Source organism: Dermochelys coriacea, chromosome 2 (genome assembly GCF_009764565.3).
Source record: "Dermochelys coriacea isolate rDerCor1 chromosome 2, rDerCor1.pri.v4, whole genome shotgun sequence".
Taxonomy (NCBI): domain Eukaryota; kingdom Metazoa; phylum Chordata; order Testudines; family Dermochelyidae; genus Dermochelys; species Dermochelys coriacea.
Window position 1 is genome coordinate 230,250,578 of NC_050069.1, and position 12,511 is coordinate 230,263,088.

The 12,511-nt window shown below is 40.3% G+C and overlaps 1 protein-coding gene across 3 annotated transcripts in view; it reads right to left on the minus strand.

Moving 5' to 3' along the window:
• Window positions 1-604: 604 nt before the first annotated feature.
• Window positions 605-12,511, minus strand: part of RSU1 (Ras suppressor protein 1) — a 187,122-nt gene continuing 175,215 nt past the window's right edge. For 2 of the 3 annotated variants that reach the window (XR_005291112.2, XR_006279425.1), the window contains exon 10: window positions 939-1,123. Coding sequence is in view for 1 of the 3 variants with exons in the window: in XM_038390226.2 (XP_038246154.1) it covers window positions 1,021-1,123 (103 nt within the window). In the remaining 2 variants the exon portion in view is untranslated. Of the gene's footprint in view, window positions 1,124-12,511 lie in introns of all 3 variants that reach the window. The other variant, XM_038390226.2, reaches the window with a different exon arrangement.

Here is a 12,511-nt window from a genome sequence, read left to right on the forward strand (position 1 = left end):
ATTTTGAAATCAGTGTGTGTAAGGTTCCTCCCCCGCCCCCCATGAGTTCTCACACTACTCCTGATGTTAAACAATGGGTTGCTTAATCACTGCACAACTGCAGCTTCTGGCCTTGTGTGTGATGCAGGTTTTGTACAGATAAATATAATTCCTATGACATATTCAAAAGCTATTTACAACAGTCCTTCAATCTAAGCAATTTCAATGCAGAGATTTAAAAAAAAATTTTTTTACACTGAAAACTCCAAAAAAAATGTATTTAAACTAACCACTGGAGAAACAACAATTTCTTCAAATGAGAACGTTTTCTTCCAAATATAGTGTTTGGCAGCCCTTCACAGACGTTTTTTTTGTCTCCCCTCTCCCCAATTTTAAAACAATCTTCAAGGGAAAAAAGTGTGACACACCGATATGAGAAAAACATGAAACTGATGAAAATATATCACTTCTTAGACAGAAGGTATTATATTTTAACTAACTTGTATCACAGACAAAATGCCATAGTACAACTAAAAATGAAAATAAGTAACAGGAAACTAGGCTATGTATATTCACCAAGAACATTACCTTATTTTTTCAAATTCTATTGAAGAATGCAACACAATACAAATAAAGATTTTATTAAAATCACATGTAATATTATATGATTTATATTTAATTTATGTACTTGTGTCAGAAAAATTATAAAGCATAACAGGACATGTGATATATGTGAACAGAAAATATTTCATATTGTTTTTCATATACATATAAATATAAAAGTTAAAAATGGTGTCTGACAGTGATATACTAACTGGCTACATGGTCTTAGTAGTAATTAGCAGAATGTATAATATTGTATTCCTTAAGCAAGGTCTTAAAAGCAGTGCATTTGGCAGATTGCTGTTGATTGAAGAGAGTCTATGCTTTTTTATAAAACAAGTAACAGCATTTCTTCAGTAAACATTTAGAAATATTTGAGGCACATGCAGGAAAAAAAGAAGAAAAAAAGCCTTAAAAACGCTGGCACATGCCAGTGCCTTATTTGTTCTTCGCTGCCAGAGGTTTACGACTGATCTTCTTTGACTTGTCATTGTTCTTCTTTGGAGGTTCGGGATTTGCCTGCATATGTCTACCATAGAGACTGCAAAGAAATGAGACAAAAACATTTGTGATACCAACACTAACATATGGGCTTTCAACCAACTGCACATTATGCAATGCATTTAGTTACTGAATCTCAAGAAAGCAGAGGGTCATTAGTTTATTTTATCTGTATATGCTTGAAATTCATATTAGACTTTAAGTAGAAGTACATAGTATTAGTTTTCTTTGACTCATAAGGAGGTTAACACTAGGAAAAACGGGATTTAAAAACCGTAAAGGAGGAAATCAGTTTTGCCTTCAGAAACTGGCAACCTTTATTCAGCACTGTTATGGAATAAAGGCTCAGAGTATGTGTATTTAAGTCAACAATGACAAAAACTGGGTTAAACCCATTTACAGCACAGTGAGCATCATGCCTAACCAGAAAACCCAAGGGCTTGATAATGTGACAGAGAGCAATGGTGTCAGAGTCTTCTCTGTCTGTTCACACATGATTGATAGTAGTGGGATAGATACCAACACATCAATGCCACATTAATAAGTACCACTGATTAAATGTTGACAAAGTATCCAACAATTAAGATGGCTAGCATTCACAGCAAAGCTAAATAGACTATATGGCTGAGAAGATTTAACGAAACATCAGAAAATTAATGAATAATCCTGATTAAACTACATTGAAAGCCTACTCAAAATATATACAGCTCAAATTTAATTTCCCTTATTGACACAAACTGCTTTTTAGAGACATTTTCTGAGGGGATGTCAATGTGTCTAGAGGAGAAAGGATCCTGAGCTTTGCTTTCTTTAAGGCTTGGTCTACCCTACAGAGTTAGGTTGACATAAGGCAGCTTATATTGACCTAAATATGTCAGTATCTACACTGCAGCCTTGCTCCTGCCAATGTAAGTGCCCTACTACACTGACATAACTCCACCTCCACAAGAGGCATAGGGCTTCTGTTGGTGTAGTTAGGGACACGCAACCTCTGTGTAGAAACCGCGTTCCTTACATCGGCTGTTGGCTGTCATTCTTGTCAATTTTAAGTCTCCACTGGAGCCGTGAAATTGACAAGAAAGCCAGCTCCTGACTCCCCACCTGGGCTGCTGCTGGGTCTCTGCTCAAAGCTGGGCTGCCACCGACTCCCTGCTCGGAGCCCTGCTACCCCTTCCCCCCAGACCCCGCTCCCTGCCTGGAGCACAGCAGCTGACCAGACTTTGTGGGAGTGGGAAGGTGAGAAGTCCAGGGGGGCAGCTGGACTTCCAACTATGGGGGGCTGAGCCCTGGCGCTCAGCCCCCCCACACTGCCCCTTTTCAGTTGGTGGAAGTGCTCCTTGTGAGGATGTGCACCACCGACAGAAAGAGGATAGCATGCACATCAGCCTCCTCAGCCACCACAGTAATTAAGATTGTAGTATAGACACAGTAAATAAGATTATAGTTTTAGTTGTACAAACACATGGAAGAATGACACTACTGAAATCCCTCTGAAAGGTGTCCTCTCATAATACCTCAGTATCATTCTGCTGTCTCAGTGGCTATCCCATGTTATCAGATTGCCAACCAAGTTTGACACTTTTTGAAATTAACATGTGCTCCTTAACTCAGTTACCTTCAGTGACATTTCCCACGAACAGAATGAATGGCATTATATTAAGTGATAGGGTCACGTATTCCCAGAATGAAGCTAAGAGCATCATAATGCAAGATGTTCACTGGTTTCAGCTGGCCTGACCAGTTCAATACACCCCCAATTCATTCATGTCCTACACTGTATCGGATACGTGTCATAGAAGGTATCACAGGAAAACTAAAAACACACTGATCATTAATATTCTTGTGGGTGTATGCATGGTAAATGGCCAAGGGATCATAAAAATATGAAGAAAATGTAGAACTGAACTGTGTTTACTACACTAGTCCAGAGAGTAGGTAAACCGGTTTCTCCCAGTCAAAGGACAGGCTGACACCTCCAGCCAGGTGTCATCAGAGTCAATTAGCAATCATATGTCACAGCAGTTCATTTGCATTTCAGCAAGCAGCACTGGGGGAAATAAAGCAACATGGAATTTCTTTTACCAGCAGTCTCCATGTTTTACTTCCTCACAGCTTGAATTAACTTTACTCTGGGGCTTGCCTTCAGATGAATCCATTTCAAAGGTTCACTGACCATAAAAGAGAAGGGCAAAGAATCCCAAGTTGTCTTTCATCTAAGATGACAAAGGAACTGAGCACGCTGGACTTTGTGGGAGCTCCTGACCAGAGGGTGGCCAGCTTCTTGCTGGAAGGTAGTAGGTAAAAATCTTACCTTGAAGCAAGGCTGTAGTTTTGTTAAGTCTTGGTCTCTAGAAAGCAATTTTCATTTTTATTTGCTTGTAACCATTTCTAATTTTATCCCTCATACTTGAACTCACTTAAAATACTCTCTCCTTTTGTTAAGAAACTTGTTTTACTTTTAATCTAAACCTATCCAGTGCTGTGTTTGAATTCAAGTTTGAATGGAAGGAGAAAACTCTTGTCAAAAGACACTTCAAGATAAAAATGAAAGAGCTGATTCTTTTGTGGCTACATGCAACTAATCATTTGAAGCATCATTAATAAAAATTTTATGATGTTTAAAAGTTACTAGCTGACAAATGGAAATACATGCTCAAATCTGCAAACATATACTATGTTTTACTATTTAAGATTGATTTCTGACGCTAAAGAAACTTTAACATGAGCTTAGAGTGAAATATGAACATTTTTCATACATTACTATTAATCCTGTTTACTATAGTAGTGCCTAAGGACTAACCAAGAAAGGGGTCCGACTGCGCTAGGTGCTGTACAAACCCAAAGAGCATATAATCTGAATATGGAGAAACTCAACACTGGGCCCTCGCAGGTTGAATTTAAACAGAATCCCTGGATCTGAGCCCCAAAACAACCATAAAGTGCTTTTCTCACAATAGGCACTAAGAAGCAGAAGGAGATACAGGGGTCTAGGAGCATCACTGCACAGCTTTCTCTTCACCCTATCCTGCCCTCACAGCTTCTTCCCATCAACTGACATTGGCTCAAGGTTGGGTGGAGGAAGGGCTTTAGAGCTGTGGGATCAGAAGAGGAGGAAGGAGGACTCTTAGGGCTTGGAGAAGGGAGAGGAAAGTTGGGAGACTGCTGAAGTAAGTTTTCCATTCGTTTCCCAGATGGGGTTTCTGGAGGGGAAGTCAGTGTGGTATTTTCAAGTGTTGCATGTGGATTTTTGTGGGGGTGGATATTGGAATCCACATTTTCTGTACTTTGGGAATGTATGATGTGTATTTTTCTTTTCTGAATGGCACTGCTGGAGTTATTTCACTTTTTTCCTTTTTCTTGTACGGTGGTAAGGCTGTAGCGTTAACAAAAAGTGTATACAGATTCCTAAGTATCTGAACTGAGTTCTGGCACGTTGCACAGAAGAAACTCACTAATGACTGGGGGAGACACTGCAAATTATGCATTTGGCAACAGAAGTAAATGAACATATATTAGTCATATTTTTTTATTGTTTATCACAACATGTATTTTCTCTCTTTTGAGAACTGACAATATCTCATAACACTATGTAATGTCCTGTAGTACAGCTTGTTGGCTATAAACTAGTTGCTGAAAAGTGGGGAAAGATTGCCTTTTTGGCACAAATTTTGAAGATTGCAGATTGGCATAATGTGGGGATTAGTGGGGGTTCCCCTGAGGGTGTGTATGTGTGTGTTTTGCCTGTTTCATGCATGTTTCTGCTATGGAGAAGCTGGATTCTGACAGTGTTAGTATAAACAATGGAATTTTCTCAAAGGTCTAATTGGGCAACACTCTTTTTGATCACTTGTCACAAAAATGTTAAACAAAAAAACCCATTCAGTTGTACTTTAAAAAAAACAGCAACAGTGGTACAGTTTTTTCTTAAAAAAGAATTGTGTATAAATGGTAAGCAATGTATTTAGGGTTCTAACATTTCTTCTCCCTTCCACCATGTGTGGGAATATTAAATTAGTAGTAGGACCTTGGCTTAACTTGTAAGTTTTCCCTTTCATCGGACATTCCTTGTGCCCTTTCTTGTGTGAACCTAAAGTTTCCTTCGCAGAGTTAAATTACTCAGTTGTTGGGTTCCTTGGAGAAGTTTTAAGTAAGTTTCAGTTGTGCATTGCTATCTCAGTTCAAGATATACACCTTGAAATCTATCAAACTAACTAGTCCGCTATGCAAAGGGAGAATCAGGATCAGACATCTTCAGATTGTATCAACTCTCCAGGGCAGGGACCGTCTCTCTTCTGTGTTTGTACAATACCCAATACAAGGAGGCCCGTATCCCTGGTGTAACAATAACATGCAAGAAGAATAATGGGTACGCCTCAACCTAACAATACAATTGGGACACAATTTTGCCTTCTCTTATACTAGGGAAACTCCACTGAAGTCAGTGAAGGTAGAACTGGGCCCCAAATGTTCTTAATTTTAGTGGGTTTAAGTAATACTACCAGAAGTCACTCCTGGCTTCCCACTCAAAGCTACTGAACTGGGCTATTCAGAGGGCCTACCTATATGAATTAAAAGAAAATTAAACTCCATTTGGTTAGAATGGATCTGGGCTCCATTTAATCAACCCATGCAGTGATTTGTGGTACCTATTATAAAGATACTGTGAGCACCTGGAGTTTGGAATGTTTAATTTAATGGTGCCCACTATCTATGGGAATTGATCAGTAATCTAGGTGCAGATGCCAAAGGCATGGCACACAGCTTTACATCTGGTAATCTGTAATATCATATGTTTACATGGATGTTATATTTCTATGAGGAAATCTACGTCTAAATCTTTATCAAGCAAAAACTAAAGCATGAAATCTGGATTGCAAATACACACTTCAGACATCTGTAATTATCCCATACAGCAACTATAATATTTTTAAAAAAAATCTCTGGTGAACACAACTGTTTGCACGTATACAAATATCACAAAACCCCACTGCATTTTCTATTTGTGTGACTGGAAGTAATAAATAAGAACACTGTAGCTACTACAGCAAAACTAAAAATATCATGTGAGAAAGATGCTCATTAAACTTCATCATTCTGTCCTCTTTAATGATGCCTTTACTTAATAAAAATTCCTTAAGCAGTTGCAAGGATATTAGGCGAGGTCTTTGGTTATGTATCAGGGGTCTAAGCTGTCACTAGCAAGCATGCAGTTGAGGAGGTGCATTCCCAAGAGGAAATACTGAATACAGCTTTCTTGTAATAAATTCAGAGAGAATCAATAACTGCAGCTTGCTACATTACTTAAGCGTTTAAGAAAGTAGGTGATCCTTCTAAATTAAACTACAAATTGCTAAATGTTGCAATTTACAGTGTTAACAGGCATGAATTGAAAGGAACTAACAGGCATGTAATGTGAAAACACTGAATCTTATTAACATCTGTAACTTTAAAAAAGAATTACTGTTTAAAATTAAAGTTAGAATATACTGTAAAATATTTTTTAAAAAATCAACATCAAAATAATTTCCCGCATGCCCTTTCTAGTCTACGTTACTTCACTCAATACTAAAAGCTACATCTAAAGGCAGAGAGAGGAACAATGAACAAGTACAGTCATAGCAAAAATGTATTAAACATGCAGAGGAAATATCTAAATAGTTTGATACCAGTCTCAGCTGATTTCAGAGTAAGGATCAGATTCTGACTTGGATCCCCCAAAACAATGTGTGTAGATCGGTGTTCGTTGCAGATTGTTTTTTTCAAGGCTAAAAATGTGGCATTAGAGGACAGCACCTTAAGGTAAAAAGATTTGGGGCCCTGAGCATTTTCAAAGAGATTTCAAAATACAGCCATGGGAAAATGCATTGCTTTGTCACTGTCTGGCTAAGGCATAACTATAGGGGTTTTTATGTAGAGTGCTATATACATGCACAGTTAGACACAATCCTGGATGAAATTCCATCATCTGGTAAGGTACCATAAAAGGTGAGAAAAACATGAAAGATTCAAAATGCTGCTGCTTGCTGTAAATACACTGCTAGCTACTGTAGTTTGTATGCCCTGATTATTATAATTAATACCTTAGATATTATAGCTAAATATTTACTTCAAAAGAACACACACACACACACACACACACACACACAGTTTATCTCCCCCAGCCCCCAAGCAGGTTTTTGCCCTGCCTGTCACTGTTTCAGTATCTCCATGCTGCAAATGGGGCTGGTGTTCCCCTCTGTGGGAGCTGCTACATTGCCAATGCTTCCTCAAGGTAGCTCTTGTACTGGGAAGGAGACAAATCCAGGGAATGCAGTTCACCTTTGCAGTGTGTGAAGGATGGGATTTTTAACTACTTTGAAAAAATCTTAAAATTTGTTAATTTACCAATAATGTATGTTCATTAATTAATCATTAGTTATTAATTGCTAAATTAACAATAAAACAAACAAGTAATATGAAAATCTGGTTTCCTCACACATTCCAAAGTGAACTGCATTTCCTGTGTTCTAAGTAGGGCACTTCAAATAATTAAAAATGATTCACTTATTCAATTAATTTAGCTTCACCCCCATGTTTGCAAATGCTTGGAGAACAGATGGCAGAATTGTCAGATGTATTCATTATTTGAAATTATTTGTGAATTTCTTCAGCAAATAATTCTTGGTATGCAGCTTGTTAAAGAACAGTTCACTGCGCATATTCAAAGCTCAGGCTGTGCTGGTTAAACAAGTCTTGTGGTAGTGTTTCTGCTTTCATATTGGTTGGCTAATATCACTAAGCAACAATGAAGTGCTGCCAACATTGTAACAAAGGGCTTCCACAAAAACGTTTCATCTCAGTCAGATACACATGATGTTTCCTGGGTAAAATAATTTCCCCACCAAAATGCGTCCATCAATTCCATACTCTTCCCTTCTCCAAATCCATCAGACTTTCCACTCCATCACTCTTTCCCATTTCCCAACACCTGATGGTAGCTGCTCCATGTGGCTCCTTCTCCTAGCAGCTGTACTTCACTGAAGCACTAGTGATGGCAGGAAGGTATCCTGCAACCTCAACTGGTAGTAGCAGATGCCTTGTCCTGCACCTTCTGGCAGCGGCTTGGTTGTCAAGTAAGGAACAGGTAGATCGCCTATAGTGGGGAGCTGTCAAACCATGGTTCTATATGCGGTTTAGAGTACACATGGGCAACTGTTGTAGCTCTTCAAAGTGTCAGATCAACGGCCTTCCTCAAGGCTCAGTTCTTTCACTGATACTGTTCAATGTGCACATCACTGATCTGCTAGCTACATTCTCACACAAGTTTAATCTATGCTGACATCTGCTGCAGCTACCTAGCTCAGTCCTTCTCAGAAATTGACATGGTCTTGAGTGATGATATGAAGCTCATGGAAGACTACTGTAGTTGATGGCACCCACAGCCAAGCTTTTCCAAGACTGTTTTTAGTGCATTTAATCTGCTAATGCAAGCCACGAGTTTAAAATTTTCCTCAACGGCCAACGCTTGCAGCATGATCTAAACCCACTTTACCGCAATGTGATATTGGATAGGTCATTAATAAACTGCAACCACTTGAGAGAAGATGGCAGCCAAAGTCAGCACTTGAACAAACGTGCTCAGAAAATTGACTGGTTCGACCTGGGGTGGAGCGCCCGCATCCTTAGAACATCTATCCTTAGAACCTGTCTATTCAACAGCAGAGTACTGTGCTCTTGTCTGTTGTCGCTCATCTCACATGAGGCTGGTTGCTGTAGAGCTTAACAAAGCTAGGAGTATTGCTACTAGGGCTTTACAGGAAACTGTGTTGCCATGGCTACCACTACTTAGTAACTTAGCATGACCCCGTATTCGCTGAGAGAAGGCCTCTGTCATGCTGCTGGCTAAGATTAATGAGAACAGCGACCTGCTTTTGTACACAGGCCCCTTCAAGCACCTGCCAGGTTACCTTTCTTCTAGATGCCCTTTATGGTCATTTATGCCCCCACAGGACATGACAGTGGAATCTGCTTGGTGCAATAAGTGGTCAGCGACTATAGTCATTAATCACTCTCGTCACTAACTCAACCATTTGTCTACCAGGATTTGATTTGCAAGTCACCTGTGGTCATCCCTATACTGGTTTCGAACAGGATAGGACAACTGTGCAGTCACTCTCTTTAAATGAGGCTTTTCTAATGACCTGCGAAGCAGCTGAGGTCAACTTCAGTCTACGTTGCACATCCTTGATGAGTGCCCACTGGCTTATTTCGACGGCGAGCTACCAGCTCTCCACCTGGCTGATGACGAGGTCATCAAATGGCTGGGCACATTACGCACATGCTGATTACGGGTTCTACAAAATGATGGGTCTCATTTAGGTTTTGAGGTAGACAAGTTTCCGCTGACTGAAAACTACAAACAAAAGTGAAATTGACTAGCCTATTTACACACTCCAAGCTAAACCAAAAGGCATAAAGTAAATAAAAAAAAAGTAAACAAGGTTTCTAAAATGTTAATTTTTAATAATATACTTTAAGGCCAGGAGAGACTATTGTGATCCTCTAGTTTGAGCTTTCTGGTAACTCAGAACATTGGACTTTCATGAATTAATTTCTGCTTTAAATTCAATAGCTGTGGTTGAACTACAGCATATTGTGACAAAGCTCTGTCCTTGTCTCTGTGGGTCCCGCGTTTCCTGGCAGATTTCGCTAGCCTCAGGAGCTCACTGAGACCCTCCACGTAGCCCTTCTCTCTCTAGAGGAAACGGTCACATCTTACTGAGACATTTTCATCATAAACCAGCAAGCGAGGTGAGGAGAAGCAACCCTCCCTCGCACAGTCTCTGTTGTCTCCCAGTCTCAGGGAATCGGGGAAGGGAGGGGAGAGCCTGGGCCCGCCCTCTACTCCGGGCTCCAGCCCAAGGACCCTAATAGTAGCAGCTATGGTAGCTAACTTTTTAGAAATAGGACGTGTACAATTCCCTGGGCCACTTCCCCACAGCAGCCCTCACTCAGTATCTCCTTCACCCTTACCTCGGGGCCTGCTTCCTTGCGCTGATATGGATTTATACTGCTTAGTTCCTCCAACAGCACGGCTTCCTCTTACAGCTCCTGACACACGCACCTCATTGACTAACTGGGAGACTTTTAACTAGTTCCAGCCAGCCCTTGATTGGTTTCAGGTGTCTCAATCAACCTATCTCCACTGCTTTCTAGAAGGATCTTAATTGGCCCCAGGTGTCTTGATTAACCTGGAGCAACTGCCATTTGGTTACCCTGGTACCAGGGATTTGTTTAGTCTGGGGCTAACATACCTGTTCCTCACTACTTTACCATAGCCATCTGGCCTTGCCCCATCACAATATATTTTAGAAATGAGCCAAACTGGATCTAAAATTTTCCAGTGATGGAGAATCCACCATAACCATTGGTAAGTTAATAAGGCGTCATTAGTAAAGTAGGTAAGGAAACTTTTACTGGCTTGTGACGTTTAATCTGACTGTGATTTTAAGTAAATTAGAAACAGAAGCTTCGAGAAAGACTGATTTTATCCACAGTTCCTCAAGTTGATCTTTCTGTGTTAATGAATGTTAAACGTTTTTGTTAAAGAATTCCAAGAGGATACTTTGCAATTCTTTTATAATAAAAAAACCCATCTTTTAATACCCTCTGAGCATAACATCTTTTTGAATTTTGTACCTTAGATAGGCACCTTGATAGAGGAGCACTGTTGGAAGCTTATAAAAAATCCCTTTAAAGAAAAAGAAACAGACCAACAGTTGCAAAAATGAGTAGATATTTTGTGTGTCCCACTCAATACACATTAAAGAGGCCTGATTTGCAGCAGATGGGTGCTCAGCAAACCCTGAAATTTTCTGAAACTGCTGAGCACCCATCCTTTAAAAAATCAGGCATCTTTAAGATGTAATGGGTTGGGCACCCAAAAATTCAGTCACTTGAAAATCTTGGACAGTGTGTACAGCAAAACAGAAGCCATGAAGGGGATCTTTATAAAACAATCAAATGAAGAAGCAGAATTCACTTATAACTTTAAAAATGCTCCTCTTCTTGTTCTGTGAACAGAAACCTAAATTAAGATTTCATTTAGAAAGTCTGTGACACTGACAAGATGTCCCCAAACAAATCCAGAATAGTCAAAAGGATGCCACAAGGGATTGTGGGCAGAGAGTCATCTTTCTCCACGTAAGGTAGCCTGACCCAAACTAGCTCAATTTTGAACAAGCAAGAATCATAACTAGAAAATATTACTCATTTAGACCCTAGGTTTGCAAGTGGATCCACAATGGTGGACCTCATTGCTCATACCGAGTCCCACTGAGTATCCCATTCTGGCACAAGGGGCTGCTTATACAATCCTGATTACTGGACCCGGGATCTTAGATCTTTCTCAAAGCATGGAATATTTTTATAGGAAATTTTGCTTAGATCCTTTAGACATATGCAACAATGGGCTAGACAGCGCCTATCTCCAAGTGAGGAGAGGTAGCTGCAGTAGCCCAAGAAAAGAATTGTGACATTCAGAATGACAACTCACTCACTCGCCCATGCTTCATGAGGGAAGCAATCTGCTACTGGCCAACACCAGGGTACTTCTCAATCTGTGACAGTTCACATCTGCTGGCCAGCCACCATCCCGCTCTGCACAGGGAGAAGAGGCCCAGTGAAGCCTGCTCCGCTGTCCATGTATAAGATGGCGAAGCAGGTTGCCTATGCAGTGGAATAAGGGAACACTTTACATCTCATTATGTCTCTGCATGGGGCAAGTGATAGTCTCCCAATCTGTGAATATCTTACTTTGGGTACATTCATTTTCAGGTAGATTATAAGTGTCCTCCATCCCTTCCATTTCCTGCTCTCTTCCTTAGTAGAATGCTTGCATGCATTTTAGAATATTCAAATAATGGAGAAACTCAATTAGGTTTTTCTCTAAGCCTTTACTCCTGAGAATATCCATTGACGTCAGTGGGAATCTTAAAAGATGCTTCCCGCCCCCCTTCACAGCTTAAAATGTATTTTTCCATTGACATGTTTGAGCAGGAGAAGGCTTTAGGCACCGGTATCCCCCCCAACTCTACAGACCCAAAGGGGCCGAGATGTCCTTTTGGACAAGTGGCATCCTCCAATCTGATGAATGAGGATGAGCGGAGCCAGCAGGGTCAGCCACTCTAGCAAGAGACAGTGCAGGCTGTGGAGCAAAATGCATTTACAGGAAACGGTGCTGGTGACCACTCTAGTGTGTGTGCGATTTGTTTACTCAAAATGATCTGTATCATCACACCCGTATCTTGTGTGTGCCTTACTGTATGAGCATGCAGTATATAAATCTGCACACTGCACTGTTACACTGATTTATTTGATTGGGACTATAGTCTAGGACACTGACTTGAGATCAGAAACACCTGCCTGCTCTCAAACTAACGCTGGACGA